This window comes from Piliocolobus tephrosceles, chromosome 9 (genome assembly GCF_002776525.5).
Source record: "Piliocolobus tephrosceles isolate RC106 chromosome 9, ASM277652v3, whole genome shotgun sequence".
Taxonomy (NCBI): Eukaryota; Metazoa; Chordata; class Mammalia; order Primates; family Cercopithecidae; genus Piliocolobus; species Piliocolobus tephrosceles.
In genome coordinates, this window is record NC_045442.1 from 50,093,012 (window position 1) to 50,119,176 (window position 26,165).

At 34.7% G+C, this 26,165-nt stretch overlaps 1 protein-coding gene across 1 annotated transcript in view; it reads right to left on the reverse strand.

The window, feature by feature from the left end:
• PCDH15 (protocadherin related 15) overlaps positions 1-26,165 on the reverse strand; it is a 791,018-nt gene that overhangs the window by 292,033 nt on the left and 472,820 nt on the right. The window contains exons 11-12 of the mRNA XM_026454840.1: positions 10,268-10,474; positions 3,611-3,631 (exon numbers count right to left, since the gene is read on the reverse strand). Of these exons, the coding sequence (XP_026310625.1) occupies positions 3,611-3,631; positions 10,268-10,474 (228 nt within the window). The remainder of the gene's footprint in view (positions 1-3,610; positions 3,632-10,267; positions 10,475-26,165) is intronic.

Here is a 26,165-nt window from a genome sequence, read left to right on the forward strand (position 1 = left end):
AAGAAAAAAGGAATATTCCGAGAGTGGACTATTACAAAGGCTATGAAAAAAGAAAAAGGAGTGATACAGGGAGGTAAGGTGTTGTTCTAGATTATACTATCTTTTAAAGTATGCATAGCATGTTATGAAATGGATTTAATATCATAAAACACTTTTTTAAGTCTGGTGTCAAGGGCTGAGGGAAGAACAAACAGTAGAAAACTTTTGAATGTGTTTAATTTGAAAATAATAGAAACTCATAATTTCAAAACTTCTATGTAAAATAAAAAAGTTGTAACGCACACTACTATAATAAAATGTGAACATGATTTGATCCACAATATACTTGAGTCTGCCCATCTTTTAAATATTTCAATATGTGTTGATTTCAAATAACTTTGAAATAAATGATTTCATTTGAACCTAAAATAAGTTATGTATTCATAATATCTCATTCTGCAGTTGCTTCTATGTTCAGGATTTTGACTTAACATTACTGTGCTACATTTATCCTGGAACAATAAGAAATTAATACTATAGATAATAATTCCAATTGGTGTATTTATTATAAAATGATCAAAAATATTGAGAAAAAGTTCAAGAGGCTTCACACTCGGATATTTTCTTCCCTTCCTCCCCTCCTCCCTTCCTCCCTTCCTCCCTTCCTTCCTTCCTTTCTTTTTTTTTTGAGATGGAGTCTCCCTCTGTCACCCAGGCTGGAGTGCAGTAGCGCGATCTCGGCTCACTGCAAGCTCCACCTCTCAGGTTCAAGCTATTCTCCTGCCTCAGCCTTCTGAGTACCTGGGACTACAGGCGCCCGCCACCACGCCCGGCTATGTGTGTGTGTGTGTATGTGTGTGTGCGTGTGTGGGTGTTTAGTAGAGAAGAAATTTCACTGTGTTAGCTAAAATGGTCTCGATCTCCTGACCTCTTGATCAACTCGCCTTGACCTCCCAAAGTGTTGGGATTACAGGCGTGAGCCACCACGCCCGGCCCACACTCTGATGTTTTCAAACAGGCACCTTAGTTGTTTCCATTTCAGTATCATGAATCCAGTTACTCAGTATAGCTAGAAAGTGGGATATTCTAAAAAATCTAACATGTTAGTTAATTTTACAAATAAATAATTTATTTATAGAAGTCAATTAGAAACTGCAGATGTCAATTTTGAATGATATTTTAAGGATTCTTATATTACACTTTAGAGTGAATTGTGATTAAATTCAATTATTACTTTAGAGTTGATAAAAAGTTTCAGTTAACATGCAGTTTCAGTCAAAGAAACTCTTAAGTATGAATATCTGCCATTTGTTTTGTGTTTATCCTGGATTTACCTAATCACTGGGCTTTTAAGTACATATACACTTCTCTAAATGTACCACTAATGGTGCCATCTGGCATGCCTTAATTTATTCGGACCTTTAAACCCTAAATGCAAGCTGTGGAAGTTTTGCTATCCACCTTGTTTACCAAATATTTACTTTGTTCCTTTTGATCAAATCTTTCCATCATTCTCTACTTCCTTTATACCTTAATTCTCTCTCAATTTATTTTCTTCCTTTCAACTGTAACCTGTTAATACATTTGTTAGGTTTATTAACTCATATCTTCACCACATCTTTTTAAGCGTTTTTGTGTCAAGTATTTTGATAATGCAATATTTCAATAAGTATTGAGTTGTGAACTAGTGCATCCAAATGTGACTGTAGTATGTTTGTGTCACAAACAGCACTTACATTTTACCACTTTCAAGAAAATCTAAAGGTTTTGTTTGCGAAATGCTTTTCACTTGAAGATAATGCACACATCAATACTCCATAAATAGACGTCCTCATATTGGATAACCAGAAACATTAAAGACCTTTTGTTAATTTAACTGTCTCAGTTTCTTGAGTAGTTTTATAATAACTAGCTAGAGAAAGATAATATTTTCCAGAACTACAGTGTATTTGTTTTTTATGAAGAAGATAATGTATCACAGAAAGCTAGCACTATACATGGCATATTATAGTTCATTCTAATATGTTTTGTATAGTTAATCTCTGATCAAAATATAACATTTACATTTATGTATATTTAAAATAATAATCTTAAATATAAATGCTGTTGGTAAATATCCTTGTATTAGGTACAAAAATTTAGGAAGCCAGATTTGGAAATGTTCTACAATTTGTCACTCAATGTTTAATAATTTAGATTCATTTTTAAAGACAGTGCAAGTTTCAAATATTGTGTATATATTTATGTTCCAAATATTACAGCATATCATTTTGAGTTTTATGAAAATTTTATGTAATATCAACATAAAATGTTAATAGATACATATCAGTACCAACTAACCTATTGTTTTGATTGACATTATTTACAGTTAAAGGCTTTGCTACTCTTCACAAGAAAGGCATATCAAATTTTTGGTAAGAAACAATGTGCAAATATCCATCTCTAAATCTCTTTGTAAACTTAAATTCCTTCTTGTCAAGCTGCATTCTGATAACAGTTTGAATTTCACAAATATATTTGAATTTTGCAATTCCTAAAGAGTAAGTTGAGTCAACACTTGTATATCTGCAACTCTTTTAATCATGTTAGAGTTAATAGCTTATAAGTTTCATAGACTGGGATGTATATGGACAAATAATGCTCTGGCTTAATATTCCAATAGAGGTAGTAGAATTTAGGTAGCTGTCATGTCTATAAGTTTATTTAAAATGGATTTCAGTGTTAAATCAATAAGTACAGAGAGAGTTGATTAAAAAATATTAGTTTCCCCTGATATTAGGTAATATTTATTTTACCCTAAAATATCCATGCAGTATATACCAAAAGTATGATATATTAATTCACTTATCTGCATCTTATTTTTTGAGAGGATAAAATAAGCTCTGACATGCACACATAAAAACAGAAAAAAATGCAAAAGTAAATGCATATGCAAACACACGGGTAAACAAACAAATGAATGCAAAATAAGCAAGCATTCTATCATTTAAAACTATGTTCAAATATGAGAGTCTACTGTTTAAACACCAACTTGGGGTTTCTAATGGGAATAAATATATCACAAACACATAAGACTATATGCATGCACATATATAGGCACATACAACACAGCCATGTATAGACATGTGCACATATATATGTATGCATATATATAAGCTTACATATAGATGACAAAGTATAAGAGAAAAATGACAAAAAAAAATTATCTCCTCAGCCAGTTTTAATTACTTGATAGTAGTTGCCTGAGTATTTAGTTCAAAAAAATTCAATTTCAAATTTACAATGTTTTACAAAGAATGCCATGATAAACCATCAATATTTGTTGTGGACTGAGTAAACATTAGTAATTAAGCAGTCTTTGTCTCAGTTGACAATTAAATTTGGATTTTACAAAATTTCATAGTATTATAACCGATAGGTTATATAAATATTTTTACCTTTTTTAACTTTAAAATATTTTTAAATTTTAAACCAATAAAGTATATTTAAATTTATATAAAGTATTTGAAAATATCCTTATAAATGATAATGAAGTAAAAGCTACATGTTTTAGTGAAGAGGAAAAAGAACAAGGAAATAAACCACAGCAATTAACAAAAGAACAATCACAAGCTTAACACCTAGTACCTACAGGAACTCCACTGGGTGGAACCTATATGCAAATTAAACATGAAATAAATATTGTAAATGTAAATGATCACAACCGCACATATGAAGAAAAAGCAAACCACTTCCAGCACACTAGATTGACAACTGTTTTCAGAGTATACAGTTATTCTATTAGCATTGTGACCCACATATAATGGAATAACAATATTTATGAAGCGTATAAATACTGCTTTATGAGTATATTGAATTAAATATCCAAGATACTTCTTTATATTAAAGTAACTTTATGCAGGGGAACAAATTTATATGAAATTAAATATTAATAAGTATCTTTTTACAAGCCAAATGGGTAATCTTTATTGATTATTATTCCTTGTCATTTTTTTACGATCAGAATTCAATAATCAATTTTTAGCATCTCTGACACTGAAAACCTGGTAGACTCAGATACGTCTCTTAAAACCTTGTGCCTTACCTATTCTACTTATATTGTGGGTTATTTTGAAATTATGATGTAGTACAAGTACCCTAAATGCATACTGTATAAACCGATATGATTCATATATGTATACATGCGTGTGTGTGTGTGTGTGTGTGTATATATATATATATATATCTATGTACGTGAATACATCTGTATAGCTATAAAAAAGGTACACTGGTGCAAATATTTTTCTTTCCTTCCTTTTCAGTATTACTGTGGCCCTTGGGGTTCTTTCTTACTTAAAATCTACACTGTGAATACTATCACAACTCACATTCCTGGCTACTGTTTCTTAAAACATGACTTCACTTTCCACTAAATTAAAGGGAAAAACGCAACCTAAATTTTAAGCAAATGGACCCAAACTTATCCCCTTCTTGGCATTTACCATCTGGAATAGCTATGTTTGAAGTAACTCTTGAGAGCCCACCCTTGCAATGACAACTTCCACTTTTACATTTGAGGCTTAATCTCTAATACTATGCTGATATTGTATGAGGTGGTATGATCTCTCTCTCAAAGAGTTTATCCCTATAATGAGTATTGTCACTAATTCTGACACTCAAAAGCAACAGGATTTTGTTTTATTTTGTTGAGTTAGGTTCCCAATTTGTCATCTAGTCTGCAGTGCAGTAGTGCAATCGTGGCTCACTGCAGCCTCAAACTAGTGGGCTCAAGTGATCCTTCTGCCTCAGCTTCCCAATTAGTGAGACTATAAGCATGAACCACCATGCCTGGCTAAGTTTTTTGTTTATTTTTGTAAAGACTGCATCTCCGCATGTAGCCGAGACTGGTCTGGAACTCCTGGCCTCAAGCAATCCTCCAGCCTCACCCTCTCAAAGTGCTGGGATTACAAGAGTGAGCCACCACACACAGCCGAGAGAGGCATGATTTTACCTTGTAGTAAAATTCATGCCCATAAACTAAAAAGGCTTTAAAGTTTTCTTTTGATAATACAGATATTTTGAAAATCCCAGAAATGAACTAACTTACTTTATAAAAATAAAAGGTGCTCAGTCTGTAAAAAACAGACGAATCAGGACATAAATCCACCTTCTAATATATGAATGATTATTTCATAGATTTATTTTGTGTGTGAGCAAATGGAAGTTTTAAGGAATAATGGATGAATTATAAGAAAACTGGTTTCAACTCAGTATGAGGAACAGTTTTCTAAGAATTAGAATTTTTCAGACATGGGATGGGCCACCATGTGAAATATTTAATGCAACATCATTAGGATTTTTGAAGCATATATTAGATATCCTCATTAATTCAATAATGACTGGATTTATGAGCTTATGGAAGAGTTCCTAAACCCTATTAAGTGCTGAAAACTGTGTGAGATTTTCAGGATACAAAAGTTGCTAAGATATAGGACCTATTCTGAACAGATGTAAACTCATGAGGGAGAAAGACATTATTTTCAAGTTGGAAGTATAGAATTAGAGAAATGCACTGAGTGGGGCATGCAACTAAAATTGGATAATGCATACTGTGGAAAGATTCTTGAATGAAGGAATGCTTGAGGTGAGCTCTAAACACTGAGTATGTTATCCAAGCCAGTCTGTGCAACAGATGAAAGATTTCAAAGCCTAGAACATGTAATGAGCAAACATAATTAGACAAGATGTAGCTTGGCACATGCAGGAAACTACAAGCAGTTGCCAAATATTATAGGTGAATTAGGAAATTTCCAAGATTCAGGCTGCAAACATGTTCAGGTATCAAGATACAGAAAACTGCCTGAGCTTAAATTTCTTCTCTAGAGGAATAAGTGTCATAAAACTACATCAGATAGAAATGTAGGCCAGATGCCATGGTTCATGCCTGTAAATCCCAGCGAGGTGGGTGGATCACTTGAGGTCAGGAGTTCCAGACCAACCTGGCCAAAATGGTGAAACCCTGTCTCTAGTAAAAATGCAAACAAACAAACAAAAAAATTAGCCGGGCATGTTGGTACAAGCCTGTAATCCCAGCTACTCTGGAGGCTGAAGTGGGAGAATCACTGAACCAGGGAGGCAGAGGTTGCAGTGAGAGCCTGGATCATGATGCTGCACTCCAGCCTGGGTGACAGAAAGAGACTCTGTCAAAAGAAAGAAAAGAAAGAAAAAGAAAACAAAGAAGAAGGAAGGAGGGAAGGAGGGAAGGAGGGAAGGAGGGAAGGAGGGAAGGAGGGAAGGAGGGAAGGAAGGAAGGAAGGAAGGAAGGAAGGGAGGGAGGGAGGGAGGAGAAAGACAAAGAAAGAAAAAGAGAGAGACAAGGAAAGAAAGAAAAGAAAAGAAAAAAGAAAAGGAAAAGAGAAAGAAAGAAGAGAGGGAGGGAGGAAGGAAGGTTATAGTCACATGTTAGATTTGAGCTTTTGAATAAATCACTCTAATGGCCCTGCAGAAGATAGATTTGAGTACGAAATCAAGTGAACAAGAACATCAGGAAGTAATTCTAACAACAGACCAATAAGGTGATGCTTATAAGGACAGAGAGAAGAAAAGAGATTAAATAAATAATTTGGGGACAAAATAGGAAGATCTAGAAAATTTCTTAGTTGTGGTGAATAAAGAAAACATAAAAATCAAGCAAGACTTCTAGGTTTCTAGGTTGCATACCATAATAAAACATCTATCAATTTCTGGGAAATGGGTTTTAGGAGAGGATTTCATATAGCATTGGAAGTTTAAACTATTTCTAATACTCTATGAGCTTATTTATATTTTATATACAGAAACTACATATGATATTTTTAAAACTTTTATTACTAGGGGACTAGGCACAATTGTTCACCCTCTGAACACCTGATGACAGTCACTCACCATAGATTATTTTAGAAAGAGGGTGAGTCTAAGTAATAAACAAATGATCAGCTATACTGATTAGTTTCTTTGCACTTTTACAATAGTTATGAAGCATGTCACTCTCCATGTACATGGCATCATTTCAGGGAAATTTTCTCTCCATGCCCTTTCCTGCCAGTCCCAACAAAAGATACATGCCAAGGCAGCAATGATTGCTACCATATAGATGACTGGACAAGAGGGGGTACCTGATGAGTATGAAACTCACAATGTTATACAGCTATTAAATGACGGAACCAGGAGTCAAGTCAAGATCTGTCTAAATCCAAAGCCCAAGCCCCCAAGAAGACATACCTTAAAAACACCTCAGAGCATGTCACAGACTAACTGGCACGGTAAATCTGCAAGAGTTGAATTATAAGTAGCGTTCCTCAAAGGTTTTAGAACCCTGAGCTCTCTCCACTTTATTTCTTCAATGCCCTGCGAGTACTATTGTGTTTTACAAAGTTACTTGGAACACAATTTTAACATTTGTAATTTAGAAGTGAACAGACAATCCAGATAAGTACGGGGACACATAGGCAAACATATGGCTTAGTGTGTAACCATTAGATATTATGAACACACTGAGAAAGTATAAATACATAAATTTTGCTATCATGTAAACTTAAAACTACATAACTTTAAGATTTACATTTTTCTAACCACCTATATATTAAGATAAATTAATATTTTTCTAACCACATATCTATTAAGGTATGACCTAAGCTGTCGTACACTTTCAAGTTGATTAGTCACTACTTCAAATATGAGTATGTATTCAACTGAAAAGCAAAATCTGCACTAAAATTTGTGGGATATTATTAGATCTACAAACTATATTTGTTCAGCCTGGATTAATGTTATTAAGGTGACTTTACTTGTTTTCTAGTGGGGATTCAGTAAAGAGTTTTTTCCTGTGACTCATGAAACTCACTATACGTCAGAGAATCCCTAAGTTCTCTTGAATGGCATATGAAACTGTGTATGGATTAATGTGTTCACTTTTCTAGGAAAAGAACCTACAGCATTCTTCAGCTATCATTATAGTCAGACTATGATCAAAGTATATAAAATATAGAGTGCTTAAAATTGAGAACTTTGGTTTCCATAAACCTTGGTTTAAGGTCCATCTCTACTGTTTACTAACTCTCTGATCATGGTAAGGCATTTAAACTAGCTTTAATGTCTCTTTCTGAGATATGGATAATTGCATCTATTATGTTTGTTGTGAGATTTAAGGGAATTAATGCAAGAAAAAAGTATTTACTGTATTGTTTGACATGTACTGAAAACTCAGTGACAGCTAGATATTATTAAACCTATATCTTTTTATATATATGGTTTAAGAAGACACTAAATGTGAGAGACCAGGAAAGATTAAAAAAAAAAAAAAAAAAAAAGCTGGAATGGAAGAAGAAAACAAAGCCAAGATAAATAAAAGAATAAAATAAAGCATATGGTGGAAAGAGGTGGAGTGCCAACAAGAATTGTCATATCCTCTGCGTAGTGTTACGAAATTTATTTAGAAAAAGAAAAAAAAATCTGAAAGTACCTTCCTAATTTCCTAAAGTGATTATAAAGCTATGTGTAATGAGATGCTAGGGAATATTCTAGAGCACTGCTGCTTTATGAGTGACATGTGAGTATTTATATTTAATTTCATTAATATTTAGCAAAATTTAAAAGTTATGTTTTGAGTCCAGTTAAATTTTAAGTACTCAATAGCTATATAAGGCTGGTGGCTAGTATATTGGACAGTACAGTTACACAGTAATTTCATCACAAAAAATTCTATCTAAGAGCAAGCACTGTTAATGTAGAAACGGCTGAGTCAAGACTTATATAACAGCAAGTAAGAAATCCAACTATCGGGCCAGGCGCGGTGGCTCAAACCTGTAATCCCAGCACTTTGGGAGGCCGACACAGGCGGATCACGAGGTCAGAAGATCGAGACCATCCTGGCTAACACGGTGAAACCCCGTCTCTACTAAAAATACAAAAAACTAGCCGGGCGAGGTGGGGGCTCCTGTAGTCCCAGCTACTCGGGAGGCTGAGGAGAATGGCGGGAACCCGGGAGGCGGAGCTTGCAGTGAGCCGCGATCGGGCCACTGCCCTCCAGCCTGGGCGACAGAGCGAGACTCCGTCTCAAAAAAAAAAAAAAAAAAGAAAAGAAATACAACTATCTTTTACAAATAGGTATGTTTATAATCCAAACACAGTTGAATCTTTTACAAATAGGTATGTTTATAATCCAAACACAATATTCAGAAAATGAATATATATATATATATATATATAACAGCAAGTAAGAATATATATGTATTTGTGTGTGTATGTATACCTCTGTATATATTTATATCTATCTATATCTATCTCTGTGTATGTATACCTGTGTATATATCTATATATCTCTCTATATATATACACAAAACATATGTATACATATTTTTGCAGTGAGGATACTGTAGTAGTTCACAAACTCAAAGGAAAATCTTTGGGAATTAGAATACCTCTGGGGAACTTACAACTTAAAAGACAGAGACTCAATGGGATTCTCTTTTTTGTGTGTATCTCTCAGGCTTCATTCTCTTCCACTGATAACTGGCTTTCTCATGATGTCAGCAAACGTGGCTACAAAGGCCTCAGATTCATTTCCACTTCTCTAATACATGATGCCAAAGTCTTTCAGCCCTTCTGTTCTCCATTTTAAATTCCCGGGAGGATTCTGGCTAGCCTGGTATAGATTTTCTGTCCCTTTATAACATTGACTCTGGCTAAGGAGGTAAAGTGTTCTGATTTGCTCAGCCTGGACCGTTTCCTACTCATGTAGATAGTGTGAGTGCCAGAAAAACAAAGGACAATGATGTGTGAAGTGTTAGCATCCACACAGTCACTGGCAGAATTATGATGGGGTCAGCTGCCTCAAATATATTTTATTTCATAATGATGTCCTCAGACTTGAAGAAAAGACTCTCAGAATCACAATCTAGGGGTGCTTTCATGATTTTTTACTCATGCAGTAACACCATTATTTTTGCTTTATCAGCAATTATATGAAACAGTTCTCAACATATGTTAATAAAAATATTGCCCTCTTCGTTTAATAAACATCAGGTAAAACATTCATTTTCTTACGTATACTGAATATCTGTAAGCTGAAAAGGAATAGTTATTGAATTCAAAGATACTTTTAAAAAATATCCTTGTTTTGGAATTAAATTATAATACTAAAACTCAATTATGGTGACTTAATTCTCTCTTCTCTAGTTTATGTAGCCGTATCTTTGTCATATTTCCCATTAATGGAAATATAACATGAGATTTGTTACACAAACAAGAGCAAAATATGTATTTAACTTACATCTTCTATGTCCTTGTCCAGAGCTACTATTCTTAAAGGTGAGGTCAAATTGAGACTGTCCGAAATGGTTGCTCCCACTGGGGCAGATTCCAGGATATAGCCTTGGTAACTGGGCATTGTAAAATATGGGCTTTGATTGTTTTCATCCAGTATTTCAATGTGTAGACTGGCAAAGGCAGGAAGAGGATGACCATTGTCTTGTTCAGCCTGAAATTAAAAAGAAAAGAGATTTTAAAAGTACATGTTATGCTATCTTTTTGGAGTTTCGCTTTTCATGCAACATATAGGGTTCTCTTTTTAACTAATATCATTACACGAGGAAAAAATACTTTAAAGGGCCTTTAGAAAATATAAATGAGGAAATGAAAATCCAGAGAGGCTTAATTGCTTCAGCCTCCTGTTTTAAAATCCAGTGTATATTTTAAAAATTCACTGTAATCAATTATTTAATTTTTTTTTTTTGAGACAGAGTCTTGCTGTGTCGCCCAGGCTGGAATGCGGTGGTGCGTTCTAGGCTCACTGCAAGCTCCGCCTCCCAGGTTCACGCCATTCTCCTGCCTCAGCCTCCCCAGTAGCTGGGACTACAGGTGCCCACCACGACGTCCAGTTAATATTTTGTATTTTTAGTAGAGACCGGGTTTCACCGTGTTAGCCAGGATGGTCTCCATCTCCTGACCTCGTGGTCTGCCCTCCTGGGCCTCACAAAGTACTGGGATGACAGACCTGAGCCACTGCGCCCGGCCAAATTATTGTAATTTTTATTGAATACAGTAGGAGAGGTAATTGTGTTTAAATACATTCAGTCAGAAAATTACAAATGGAGATACTTGAGTGTACTGTTGATAAAATATTTAAATAAAAGACAGAAAAAAAATAACACAAATAAAGAACTATACGTATAGACTTTGTCTCTTCTGTGTCTTCCCATTTTACACTAATGTTTAAATCTCTGCTATGGTCTGAATGCTGTTGTACCCCCCAAATTCATCAATCTAAATTTTAATCTCAAAGGTGATAATATTAAGAGGTGTGGCATTTGGAAGGTGGTAAGGTGGTGAGGGCAGAGCCTTCATTAATGGGGCTAATGCCCTTATAGAAAAGGGTCTAGAGAGCTCCTTTTCCCTGCCTCACACCACGCGAGAACACAGTAAGAAGGTAGCATCCTCTATGAGGAAGTGGGCCCTCACCAGAAACCAAATTTACAAGTGTCTTACTCTTGGAATTTCCAGCCTCCAGGACTGTGAAAAATAAATGTTTCTTGTTTATAAGCCATCCAGCTTATGGTGTTTTGTTATTGCAGCCTAAAGAAACGTAGACAATTCCCAAATAATTCATAATTCTATATAAAATTAATAGATTGAAGTTATATTTATTGCCCACTGAACATCCCCAAAAGCTTCCTAAAAGAACAGAAATAATAAATTTAATTGTAACATTATAGAAACTGTGGAATTTCAGTATTATTTAACTAGAAATGTTTTTCAAGTAAAATTAATATTCTTATATAGAAATTTTCTTTTTTTCTCCCATTAAGTTTAAGAAACTTAATGTTTAAGTTTAAGTTTAAGAAATTGATAAAAATTTCTATTTCTGATACATTTTCTTAGAAAATCTCTGCATGGTATGCTGTGAATAGGAAAATGCTATCCATAGACTTTCTGTTTTTAAAAATACATATATTTTATTATATGTGTATTGGAAAGTTTAATTTAAAGGAAGAGTTCATCACAATTGACTTCTAGAAAATCTCCTCCAACTTTTATGAGAAAACATGGATATAATTTAATAGCATATACATTTATTAAAATGAATTCAAACTCTGTCTTTAATTTTTGTTGCTATGTTTTCCCCATTGTAAGAATAGTTGTATTTTGAAATCAATTAAAATGAAAATAAAATATTTGATATTAAACTCTAGTGTGCTTTTCTAGACGGACAGTGACAGTACTTTATAAGTAGCTCAGCTAGAGATCTCTGTTAAAACGTAAGGAAAGAAATTCGGTCTCGAAAAGACAATTTTTCACTTCCTTCTAATAATAATTTAACATTTTCATCTGTTAAAAAGGTAGGTAACAAACTACAGTGATATTGTTAGGGATTGCTGACTTTTCACCAAGAAATATCACAATATATTTTCCTTCATATTATTTATATTGAAGATTTGTTGAAATATTATTTATGCCAATTACTAATGTGAAATTATGGTAATTAATAAACCCATAGGGAGGTAATGTCACATCATGCATTGATTAAAAACCTTATATTTGATTTTTAATATATTGATATCTCTAATTAAATAATATGCTACATTTTCTTATGCATTTAACTTTTCATTTGGCAGCAGAATGTCCAATTAGTCCATGGCACATAATGCTTTGAGATCCTGCTCTGCATTAAGAAGAACAGTACTGGAATAATGTTTGGCCCTGTCTGGGATTATGTATCCATTGCACATAAGCAGGCATGCTGCTAACACCATCAGTATGGATGAGGTCTTTCTGCATCTAGCAGTTGTGATTAATTTGTGCTGAGCCATGGGTGTTCTTTTAGGAGTTCCCTCTGTGGCATACATCAGACTTTCTGGAGACAGCTGACCAGGGCAAGAGGTACAGTCTATGCCTGGAAAACATTGTTTTTTCACTGTTTACAACTAATTGGTCCATATGGGCATCCAACCCAATGACCCTGAAATGATTTAAGCAGGAATCCTCTGCTTCACTCTTACAGGCTCAGAGCAGTTCATACATGCAAGGCACTGTGAACAGATTTTTTTTCTCTCTTCTTTTATCTCTCTCTTTCTTTTAGATCTAATTATTCTAATAACCAGCATGTCATATCCAGGACAAAATAATGCTTTGAAAAGTCATAAATTCTATAATTTTTCCTCTTTCCCCAATGAACACACACAAACACACACAATATATAGGGGGTGAGGAGGATGAAAAAAGCAAAATTGTATAATAATGAAATAAGCTTACATTTTACATTCAGATCATATGTCGTTAGTTTTTACTGCCAACTGTGAAGCTAGTAAAAATATGTATTATTTGCATGATGAAAACAAAGTGATTCAATGAAAAGAGAAATAAAATTCAAATTAGATCTATGAAAATAATCTAATTCATAACTTCCTCATATCTACAGAAATAACATATAAAGGTTCTGCCTATTTTTACTCTAATACTAGTTTAGTGTTAATAATGATTAATATTTTTGGATTGCTACTGCATATTTTATTTGAGGTGTTTCAATTTGCTAACCAGATATCTGTCTCCAAAGCCCACTTTCTTTATGTCATTTATCTGTCCAGATGTGAAAATGTATATTTTTGAACTGATGGAAAAAAAGAAAGGTTAGTTTTATATTCAAGGCCACATAGGTTGTAAGTAACATACAGAGCATGGGCCTAGCTAGACTCAGGTCTCCCAATTTTTAAGAGTCTACACAGGAAGATTCCTCAAATATATCTCAAATTTATAGAATGCAAATGAATATTGAAAAGCAAGATAGAGCAGACAAATGAATAGTAGGAAAAAATATTGTGATAAATACTTCTGTTAAGTAGGAGTTAAAATGTTGAATTTAAACAACAACAATAATAATAGTATACTTTGCTCTTTAGTGGGTCCATGCATGAAAACGCTGATCCAATTATCTTTTCTTCCATATAATATAAATAAGGGTTCTCAAAAATCTGAATTATTCTGTTCCCCTGAAATCCGTGGTGGATGAAATGAGAAATATTTTAAAAACAGCTCAATTGAAACAAGATGGTATTTTAAAAATCATTTACTTTCATAAGGTAACCTTATTTGTATCTACAGAGTCTATGGTCATGAGTTAAACATTATATTTAAATGCTAGGGTTTTGTTTGAAAAGAGTCTAGGCATGAGTCTCATTTTCAGTAATGAGACCGAAGTAAAACTAAAGCCAAAAAATAATGAAGTATAAAAAGCACACTATTTTTTTACTTTGGAAGGCAAACACTGAAAAAGACAAACCATTTTCAATATTAAAAAAAGGAAATACTGATAATTTCTGAGCACCTTGTAATGGAGGACTGAGACTACAGAATAGCTTTGTTCTTGCTAACCAGTGGCAAACAATTTAACAATTTCATAGTCTCTAATATGAGACTTTTCAAGTAGATTCAACAATTTAAAAAAGATAATGGTAAAGCTTATAAAATTATTTATCACTTAAATAAATTATAGGATAGAAGAAAGAAATTATGTTTTCCAGGAATTATTTATTGTTCATCTACAGAGCCCACCTTTTTTTTTTTTTTTTTTTTTTCTTTTGTATTTTAAATTCTGGGATACACGTGCAGAACATGCAGGTCTGTTACATAGGCATACACGTTCCATGGTGGTTTGCTGCACCCAACAACCCATCATCTACATTAGGCATTTCTCCTAATGCTATCCCTTCCCTAGGCCCCCACCCTTGACAGGTCCCGGTGTGTGATATTCCCTTCCCTGTGTCCATGTGTTCTTATTGCTCAACTCCCACTTCTTAGATCTCAAGTTCTCACCTTCATCTGTACTCACCCTCCCAAGTTTTCTTAAATCCACTTCAATCATACTTTTGCCTCAGCCACGCAAAGCCAGCTGCTTTTGTCAAAATCACCAGTGCCTTTTACATTGCTAAAAGCAATATTTATTTTCAGTCCTTATCTTACTTGACCTATCTTCAGCATTTAAACATTATTCACTATCCTTTCATGGCAACACCTTCTCAGTTCTCTTCCTATCTTACTATCCATGTTTTCTCATTCTCTTTTCGTGGTTTCCCATTTTCTCCCCTACTTCTTAATTTTGGAGTGGCCCAGAAATGAGGTGGTATTCATCTTTTCTTTATACTTACTCCCTTGCTCATCTAGTCTAATCTCATAGCATTAAAAATGTCAGTACTATTATGACTCCTAATTTTAATCTCCAACCTGGGCTTGTCCTCTGAATTCCACAATCCATATCCAGCTGTGTACTGCATAACACTGCTTAAATATCTAACAGACATTTCAGATACAAATACCTGCAACAATGAAATTCTGATTATCCTCCACGAACCTCCTGTACTCATGGTCTTTCCCACTTTAATGGCAGCTACATACTTACAGGTACAGAAAACAAGAAACTTGAAGTCACCTCTTGCTTCAGGTGATAGATGTGGAAAAAGTGAAAACCAGTTTTTTAAAAATTGAATTTGAAGTCCCATCTTCTCATTTCACAATACAGTATTAGTAGATTATATATGCCAAGAAATATTTTGTTAGTAAACTTAAGATGAAAAAAAGTCTTATATCAATGTAGCGAATTATGGTCTTACCCTACTTAAACATTAAAGATAAATATTGCAATTTTCAAATTTAAGGTAGTACCACATTTTAATTTGGCTAATGTTATAAGTTTATGAAATATTTTTCTGTATTTATAGCATGCAAAAATAGAAATATAATCATATTGCATGTATAGTAAATTCCATCATCCAATGCTATTGAAAACCTAAACCTTTCTTGTAATTACTCTGAACCTCATTTTTCATTAGATTTTTAAATTCCATGAGCATAAATACTGTAAATGTATCTGTATCATTCACTGCTAAAATTTCAGACAATCCCTGGTATATGGAAGAGGTTCAAATATAGATTTATTTTTACTTTTCTGTATTTTTAATTTTAATAGGCTTTACATTAAATGTTTTTTAAAAAATTAAGTGAATGTGACATCATTCTAATTCCCATTCAATGGATATTTATGGATTTTTTTTCAGTGTGTGTGTGTGTGTGTGAACATACACAAAGTAGAAATTAATTAATGTGAATGTACAACACGAACACCTTAGATGATAGAATGTCTCTATTCATGCATTTTAAAGGTTTGCGATATCTACAAGTTTACCTACTGGTAATTGATACTGATGCACATTCTTACCAGTCTTATGAATGGACCTCACCCAGCCCCCTCAATCATCAATTATGATTCCATCTCTATAGGGGTGGTGCTGTGAACAGAATAACGTATAATCTTCCAGACAGTTTATGCATTTACATATAATATTTATGGAAAAAGGCCTATTTATATGATTTTTTAAATGGACAGTGGCTTAAAGAATGAGATGTTTGTTGTGACTTTGCTCTTAACACATGGCTTAGATACTATTGTCAGAATGAGGCAAATTGAGGACTTTAGCATGATTTTGACTGTGTGTACTCTTACATTCCACTTAACACATTTTAATTTATTAATGTAACTTACTTGCTTTACTTACTGAACTATAGCTTTTAACACCTAGTTCTTAGAACCTGCTTGGCCAATTTTTGCAAACATTAGATATCTTAGGAAAAGAAAAAAAAGAGGGAGGGAGGAAGAAAAAGAGGGAATAAAGGATGGAGGGAGTGGGTAAGGAAAACAAATGGCATTCTCTTTTCACCAGAGGTAAGGGACAGATAAATGTTAAAAATCATGGCAACCACACAAGGCAATCATTCTCAAATTCTGATGTGCATAAGAATAGAATGGAAGGACTAATAAAAAGCAGATTCCCTGGGCCGGGTGCCGTGGCTCACTCCTGTAATCCTAACACGTTGGGAGGCTGAGGTGGGTGGATCCCCAGACGTAGCGAGTTTGAGACCAGCCTGACCAACATAGAGAAGCCCTATCTCTACTAAAAATACACAATTAGCCAGGTGTGGCACTGTATGCCTGTAATGCCAGCTACACGGGAGGCTGAGGCAGAAGAATCGCTTGAACCCAAGAGGTGGAGGTTGCGGTGAGCCAAAATTGTTCCATTACACTCCAGCCTGAGCAACAAGAAAAAAAAAAAAAAAAAAAAAAAAGCAGATTCCCACACCCAATCCACAACGATTCTGGTTCATATGTTGGTGTTAGAGGCAAGGAATCTCCATTTTTATCAAACTCTCTATGGTGGTTATAATGTGAGCAGCATGTACTTTGACAGACATCATTCTGGGTGTGGCTACTCAAACTCCAATTGTTGGAGAATCTTTCTTTTTAGCCCTATTCATTAGTAAAGAGGACCAGTCTTTACTAATGGATAGTCATTATTATCTGGAGTAAAAACTCCGGAATATACAGTGCATCCAAGAGCCAATGCTGTTACACCAGAAGACTTAGAGTCTAGTAACTGAAACTGCATACAATTATACAATCATCAACTGTGTAGGTTCAACAACATGAAAATTGTCATATGACTCTAGCATTACAAAGGATTGCTCGCATGTCAGTGGGAATACTCTACAAATAATAAACTCAGTCTTAGCTACTATTCATATGTTATGGTCAAATCCTCTTGGCATTCCATTATTCATAATTGATTAGAATTTAGGTATGTTGGTATATGTGTGCATGTATGTATGTGTATACATAGTATCAATATAGTCTTGAGTGTAAGCCACCGTTTTTACTTTATTATTTTTAAATAAAAGGACCTCAGATTGACAACAAAAAGCAGAGCGAAGGTAATTTGACATACAGAAGGTTTCTGGTGTCTAGTTAGAGAAAGACAGATGCATACAAAATGTACCCTGAAGGCAGATAATGACAATGTTCTGAGTAATAGTGTATTCCTGTTGCTAATGACTCTAAACATAGGATATAAGGCTACCATTTAATTCAAAATTTTCTTCTTCCTCTGTTCCCTTCCTGGAGACCACACCTCTTGCTAAACAGTTCTTCAGTAAAGCCTTCAATATACAAGGGTATAATTTTTCCAAGTTTCTTCACCCAGCAAGGTACAGGCTGCATATTTATCTTTATATGAGAATGATTCTGAAAAACTGGCAAGTCAACCAAACTACCAATCATTCATGCATATCCCTTTATTGCTTTATTTTCAATTTTAAATTCAACTCTCAAGTAGACAAAGAAGATTGTTCACTTCGGTTAATTTTGTTGGAGAGCTAAATTATACATCCTCTCTTTCTTTATTGATAGAAATTGGATTTGCTTAACATTTTAAAAATCACTTTAGACAGGTAAAATATGTTTACTTAAGCTTTCAACCAATTTATTTTTTTCGGCAATAACATTATTAGTGTATAACCTTCAAATAGCCTGACATTTGGACATGTTTGTCTTGGGATTCAAATGCGAATTACTTGCACTTTTATTTTGAAATCAAAATGTTAATAAAAGTCTCAAATTTTCCTTTAGCAGACAATTCATTGTCATGGAGCTTTTTCACAGGTGGAAAGTATATGATTGTGGAACATATGTTTCCTGAGTTGGTTACAGTAAAGAAAAATAGAAGGAATGATAAAACTCTTAAGAATCTGATTAAAAACATCAACACTTAATCCAATTATAAAATGTTGCAAAAAAGAAGAGAAAAGTAATTTATGCTGTTAGAATCCTATAGTGGAAGTTTGTGGTTGTGTCAGGTGTTGGCAAGGTGATTAGTGACTAGGAGGAGGTGTAGGAGGCATGTAGGATGTTTGTAGTAATTTTTTTTAACAAAAATCTGGTTGGTAGTTATATGATTAACTTCACTTTGTGAAAATTCATCAAGATACACACTTTCCTGTATGTCAGTAGCATGTCAGCATTTCAATTAAAATGTTACTAAAAAAATAAGCTATGAACTTTCTCCCCAAAAAAGTGTACCTAGACTATCCTTCCCTCTCCTATCACAGTAAAGCAGGATATGGGCACTCAAGTCCAAGTGCTAATTTAATAAGGGCTGCTCTAGGAAGTGACATGGAAAACCAGCATTATGAAGATACATGAAAATTAAAGATGCCCCCCACTTCAACCATCTGCATTCATTAAAGATAGACTCCAAAAGTAGACTTGGCCTTTTGCACTTTCCCACTAGTATTTCCCAAACACTGTGGTTTCCAAAGTCCTGCTTCTTATCTGCTGCCTTAAAATAATCCAAGGTAATCGTTAAAGCAGATTCCCAGGGGCTCAGCCAAAATACTTGACATGTATTTGTTGTATTGCTTGTTTTCTTTATTATTTTAATTTTATCATATCTTCCTAAGTTTTCAAGTAATTTTAATATATAATTTGCTCTCAAAATTTAGCATCCTGAAAATCACATGTAAATCTTGATTCTGTAGGGATAGCCCTGAAGTCTGCCTTTCCAAAAGGAGCACATCCCATGGTCCTGATATGTAGAATCAGTAGTCGTTTGGGATCAGTTGGATCAGGCATTTTAGCTTCTCTCGCACAGGCTTATAGGTAGCTGTTACACTAAAAAAGCCTAGGGTGAGCAGCTGAGGCCAACTCTGCTCTAGCCTTTTATGTAAGGCTAGATTATCACTCTTCTTCACTTTCAGCAAAATCTCTTAATTTGGATTTAGTTGGAAACAGAATGGAGGAGAGTCATTTATGTAAGGGAACTCTCTGTAGGATCCCACAGCTCACTGAAGCTCTACAAAAACTAGGGGTCCAAACAACAGTAATTGGTAATAGGTTATCAGGTTATATTTCGTGTGTGTGTGTGTGTGTGTGTGTGTGTGTGTGTGTGTGTGTGTGTATGTAAAATGTCTTAGGGAGAGATGACTGTGAAAAACCTGTGCTCCATGAATCAATGAACATATTATCAACTAATTAAAAGTTGTTAGGTTTTTGCCATTAAAAGTAATGGCAAACACCACAATTATGTTTGCAACATCCTAATAAAAATAAGAATATACTATTGATTATTGACCCTACTTGTAAAATTAACTGCCTTAAAACCTACAGAAGCCTCCTTTACTTAAAATTCAATACTCTAAAAATTAAAGGATGCATAATCAGTTTGACTCTAAGCCAATTTATTTCTATTACTAAACATACTCAAAAACTTATAAACAAATTCAAAAAACATATAAACTTCATGGGATAAAATACAAATAACTGTTGTATGCTGTACAGTTTTTTCGCAAGGTTATAGAGCAAGAGATACATTCTTGGTTGGAAACAAACACATATTTTTGTATGACAAAAAGAAAAAGATAACTTCACTAGATAGAATATAGGCACATACTTTAAAAAGCTTTGTAATGTAACAATGAAATAATACTGACACATTTCATACCTAGGGAATATTTTTAATAAAATAAAATACTTTCTATCTTCACTTCAAGTAAGAATATGCCCATTCTGTTTATAACTTGTTACAATGAAAACATGAATCCTTAAATCTCTTGTATACCTTTCAGTGATAAAAATCTTTCTTTTTGCTTAGAGAATGAGATATAAATTGACACTGGAATGACTAAAGGAATTCTGAATGATTTAAAGAAAAAACCTTGCCACTCTGGGGAAGACCACAGATTCTGAAAACTCTCACTTATCACCAACATGTTGAATGATTTGGCTGGTGTTTGGAATGTGAAAATCATCTTGGGTATAAACAGCAAGGTCAGCTAGATATAAAATTATGATAGTGAGAAAGGGATAACTTTTTTTCTGTGAATCTTCCAACTTACATTTTATTTTTATTATTTTATCCTGCCTTTTGCCTCCCCAACCAGCAAAGCCATCTTATCCTACACTGGAGTCTGATCCCATTCCTAGTTTTTTCTCAACCAGGAGAAAATTTCACTAAAGTACCTTCTATGAATTAGTCAACTAGAATGATGCATTTTGTAATAAGCAAATTTTAAAACTTCATCAACATAAAAATTATATCTAAATTGGTTATTTTTTCAGAACCTAGACGATAGTGAGGGTGAGAGGTCAGTGTTCCTCCACCTACCAGACTGTTCTTGAGACAAAAAATAACAGTTTCAGCCTACAAGTTTTTCAGTATGCTCTTTCATTGTTATATTACTGTGGAATCAAGAAACCTATGAAGAACGATTACTTGGGAACATATGTGCAGAGTGCTAAGGATGTTTATGTGTGTGAGGATGGCAGAGTGGGGAGACATGGTAAGGGTTTAGAAAGTGCCTTTCCTTTGAACATTTTACAATGTTTGGTCTTGCTGTTGTACTCTTAGGATGACCATTGCCGACAAGAAGGCCTTGGCAAAAAGGAAGGTACTCTGATGAGAATGGATAAATTGCCTTTTTTCTTCCCAAGCAGTTACAGGTCACCTTGTGAGGAAGAAAAAAGGCCAAGTAAAATGTCACCTCTGTGTGTCTTTTGTTAGTTTGTGCATTTCGACAGCCACTATATTCAACTGCTACGTTCTATTTCTGTTCTAATGCTCCTGCATGAATAACATTATGAGATGAGGACATCATACTTCCTTTCCTTTTATTAGCTTCCATAATTGGCATAATAGTTAATTAATTTAAGCCAGTACTTAGAATTTTTAGAGACCAACCAGTGGAAAATAAAAAGACACAGTGTTCTTTCTGAAGAAACACAAATCCGGTTTTTTTTTTTTTTTTTTTTTTTTTTTGTTCATTTGTTTGTTTTGTGTTTTGGTATTATTTATTCTTTTCTAGTCATGGTAGCGTTACCCTTCAGCAATATTTTTGTTTGATTAAACTTAACTCATTAAGACAAAAATTTTAAAAGTTTAAGTTTTTTTAGATTGACTTCTTTTTGAGCTTCTACATCCTCTGTGATGTATTTCAACATGTTATCTGAGTCAAATTGTTGCTGTTCTCATGATGTGTTATTGGATGTGGTATCAGGCACCTTGTGGAGGAACTCTCTGGTGGGAGGTGGTGTACAACGTCACACTGTAGCAGAAAACTTGAAGGATACTCTTAGCTGCCTTCTCTGGCATTTGATCCCTTAATTCTATCCACGTGCATCACTTCATCCTTACGCAGTTAAAATTTCATATTCTACCTCTGAGCTCATTTACTTACTCTGTTACAGTTAAGATAAAACAGATATAGTCATTTGTTTTAACCATTCCCACTTATTCAGTGACATGTTCAAATTTCCTAACATGAAGGATTTTCTTCATCATTAATTAGAAGTATTAGTGATCTTATATAGAGAGTCTCGTGGAAAGTAGTTTTCTCTCAAATTGTTCTTGGCCCTCTAATTTTAACCCAGTTGATAACATCCCCTTTTGTTAGTTGGATGCTATGACACATCATGACAAAAATTATGCTTTATGTGGCAATCTGCTAAGTTTAGCAAAAAAAGGAGAACACAAAATTAAAAGATAAACACTTATCAGTGTATCAAAGATGAATTGATTTCAGAAACTGTAATGCTTGTTTGGAAATTCATGGAAAGACTGCTATTTCATTACTAAGAACAAGTAATGCCTGAAATTTCTGTGGAATGAGTTTCTCTAAAATGTATAAGAGACATTTAATTTACTTTGCCTTACCTTAGAGACCTGGCTACTGGGGTAGAAAAGATAAACTTATTATATTATTTAGTAATCTATTGAACTGAGATGTGATGTGCAATGGACTTAATATTTGTAACTCTCCAAATTCATACGTTGAAATCCTAATCCCCAATGTAATGCAATTAGGAGAGGTAATTAGGTCATGAGAATAGAGCTCTCATAAAAGTAATTACTGTCCTTACAAAAGGTATCCCAGAGAGCTCTCTCACCCTCTCTCCTCCAACTGAAGATACAAACAGAAGTTGACAATCTGCAACCCAGAAAAGGAACCTAACTAGAACCCGCCATATCGAGTATGGATTTCCAGTCTCCGGAAGAGTGAGAAATATATTTCTGTTGTTCATAATCCACCCAGTCTTTTGTACTTTGTTAGAGTGGCCTGAACTGATTGTGTGTGTGTGTGTGTGTGTGTGTGTGTGTGTGTGTGTGTGTGTTTCATTCTTGCCATAAGAAGAAGAGTAGGAATATATTGCTAGAATATTTCCAGATATAGAAGACATGCCATTCGCAGCATTTGTCTTCCTTCTTGTAGCGTGGCAATAGCAGCCCTGATGTTTTTTCCTCTTGTCTTAACTCTGGGTCACTGATGGCCCCTGTTCAATCTCACCTTATGGGAGTGCCAATCCATTTCTCTTTCTTTCTCTCTCTTTTTTTTTTTTTTTTTGAAAACTGATGATTTACACATTAAAGTAGAAAGAACATAACTTATATTTCACATCTCCATAACAGATTTAATTAATTTTATTAGCTTTTTCATTTTCACAGTAGATCCCATCCTTTTCATTTTGAGAAGTGATGACTGATGATCTTTGACTTGCTACTCTGCCTGACTTAGACACCTGTGATCTTTCAACTTGACAATGTCTCTGTGGGAAATTCAGGTAGGGGGCAAATTATAAATTGGCTTGAAGGCAACATGCAGCAATATGATCTATTTTTTGCTGTTTTAGTGATACTCTGCTGGCAGTGTGAAAAGATGGATAAGATGCACAGAAATGGGCCGGGCACGGTGGCTCAAGCCTGTAATCCCAGCACTTTGGGAGGCCGAGACGGGTGGATCATGAGGTCAGGAGATAGAGACCATCCTGGCTAACAGTGTGAAACCCCATCTCTACCAAAAAATACAAAAAACTAGCTGGGTGAGGTGGCGGGCGCCTGTAGTCCCAGCTACTCGGGAGGCTGAGGCAGGAGAATGGTGGGAACCCGGGAGGCGGAGCTTGCAGTGAGCTGAGATCCAGCCACTGCACTCCAGCCTGGGCGACAGAGTGAGACTCTGTCTCAAAAAAAAAAAAAAAAAAAAAGATGCACAGAAATGAAGCTATGGTTTTAGAGACTGCTTGTGTAAGAAGATGGGCCAAGAAAATGTGAACTAAAGAATTGCAGTGGATAAGCAGAGTTGAGATATTCAAGAGAATTTCAAAGTTATCAAAAAGGGATTCTATTGGTGACTGAGTGGGAACATGCGAGAGTAAAGACCTTTGAGGAAGTGGCAGTGTCTAGCTTCGGCGGGTGACCGACTGAAATATGATTAACTGAAAAAGAGAATAGAAAATAGAAGGTTTGGAATTTTTAAAGGATATATATAGTTTGCTATATTTTTAATTTGTCATAATTAAATACTACTAGGAGCAGTTATCCAACCAATAATTGAAAAGATGTCTGTAGACATCAGAAGTAAAATATGTCTCCTTGGCACCAAGAAAAATGCCAGGTACCTAAGAAGCTCTCAACAAGGATTAGACAAATTGAAAAGTAGCAAATGCCATATGCTTTAAAATCATTGAATCAGGGTTTACTGTTAAATTTCTATGAAGTAAAATACAATTTTTATCATTACTCAAATAGTGACTAAACATTTTCTAGAGTTGTGGCATTAGTGACTCACGTAGGGACAGGAGTTGTAGTAGCTGTCCTCTTAGCCCTCAATCATTTCTCAAATACTGTTTTCCTGTAACTCTCAAATTACTCAAAGACCACACCTTGCCAGGGCATCAGGCCCATCAGCACTAAGAGTCAAGCTCACCAGTTTTTAATTCCCTGGCTCATTTTATATGACAGGTATGTATTTTTTCTTTAGAAGAAACACAACACTTTTTTTGATGCAGTCATAAATAGCTTTAGTTGTGCCGTAACAAAGGTCTGACCTTTTTTCCAGGGATTAAATTTATATGGAAATCTATTTGCCGCATTTGCATCTTTTTCTTTTCTTTTCTGGACAGGGATGCAAGATCAAATTTTATCAAATGCATACACATTCAAGTGTATGTATTTGGATAGAGTGAAGATGTAGGTACACAGATTCAATAGTCTGAAAAGATTTACTGTGTCAGGGAGAAAATCATTACAACAAATGTTTATTAAGCAGCTTCTATGTGCTGTATATAGGTAGGTGTAGGGGCATGGGATACAGTGTAACTAAATGTTTCACAATCTGTCTTCCTGTAAAAGTTGGGAGAAAATAAACAGGTACATTCAATAGAGTAATCGGGGCCACTCTAGGGGCCAACAGGCTGCAAAAAAGAGGCTTCCTAACAGTGGCTATGCCTTTCTAGGGCAAACGTCTTCTTAGTTAAAAACTGAAGCATCAGTTTGAATTAGACTGTTGACAAGAAGAGGGAGGAATGATTCAGGAAGAGGGACAGTATCTCTAAATGCTTAGATGTCAGAAACAGTATGGTCAGTGGAGAGCACTGGAAGAGGTATGTCTGGAACAGAGGGTGTGCAAGGGAAGTAGTGAGAGCTCAGGGTTAATGAGCTCATGAGTTGGAAGGAAAAGAAGTTAAAAGGCAGCATGCTAGACAGAAAAAGTAGGTCAGTGAGTATGAAAGAAATCAGGCACATTCCTCAGCCCTCGACTCAACACAAACACCATATATCTCTCAATTTCCTGGGCCCAGTACAAACACCATATATCTTTCAATTTCCTTGGCCCAGTACAAACACCATATATCTCTCAATTTCCTGAGCCCAGAACAAACACGTCCCACCATATATCTCAACTTTAGAAAAAACACCACCTGGAAAAATCCCTGATAAGGACACAGCCGTTTGTGGTTTTACTGAAAGCGTGGGAACCAATAGAAAACTGTTAAATGTATAACTTAATATGTTAACCAATTGTAATGCTGTAACCTAAAGAATTCCCTTGTTCCTCTGCAACCTTACAAGTCCTGTTTACATCGGGCTATAAAAAGCGAGCACACGCATTGTCCGAGGCCCTCTTATGTGCTGTGGAATGGAGGGACCAAGTTCGAACTTGCAGTAAAAGATCCTTGCCGCTCGTCGGCATAACAAGTAACAACATAAAAATCAGAGGAAACATGAAACAATTATGCTTATAATTTCATTGTGATCTTTGGTCTTCATTGTTAATTAAAGGGATTTAGATTAAAACATGCAATTGTTCTTTGAAGAACTGAGAGATAGTAAATTATTCATAATTTATCCATTTAATTGATCTTAATAATTAATGACCAGTAGCTTTGTGTTAGATGCCTGAAGTATAAATAAATCAACTAATAATACTTTAAAATATTTCACTTATAATACTGAAAGTGATTTTATGAACTTTGTAATAGATGGTCCACACATGAACTAATTCACTCTTACCAGCGTCTCAAA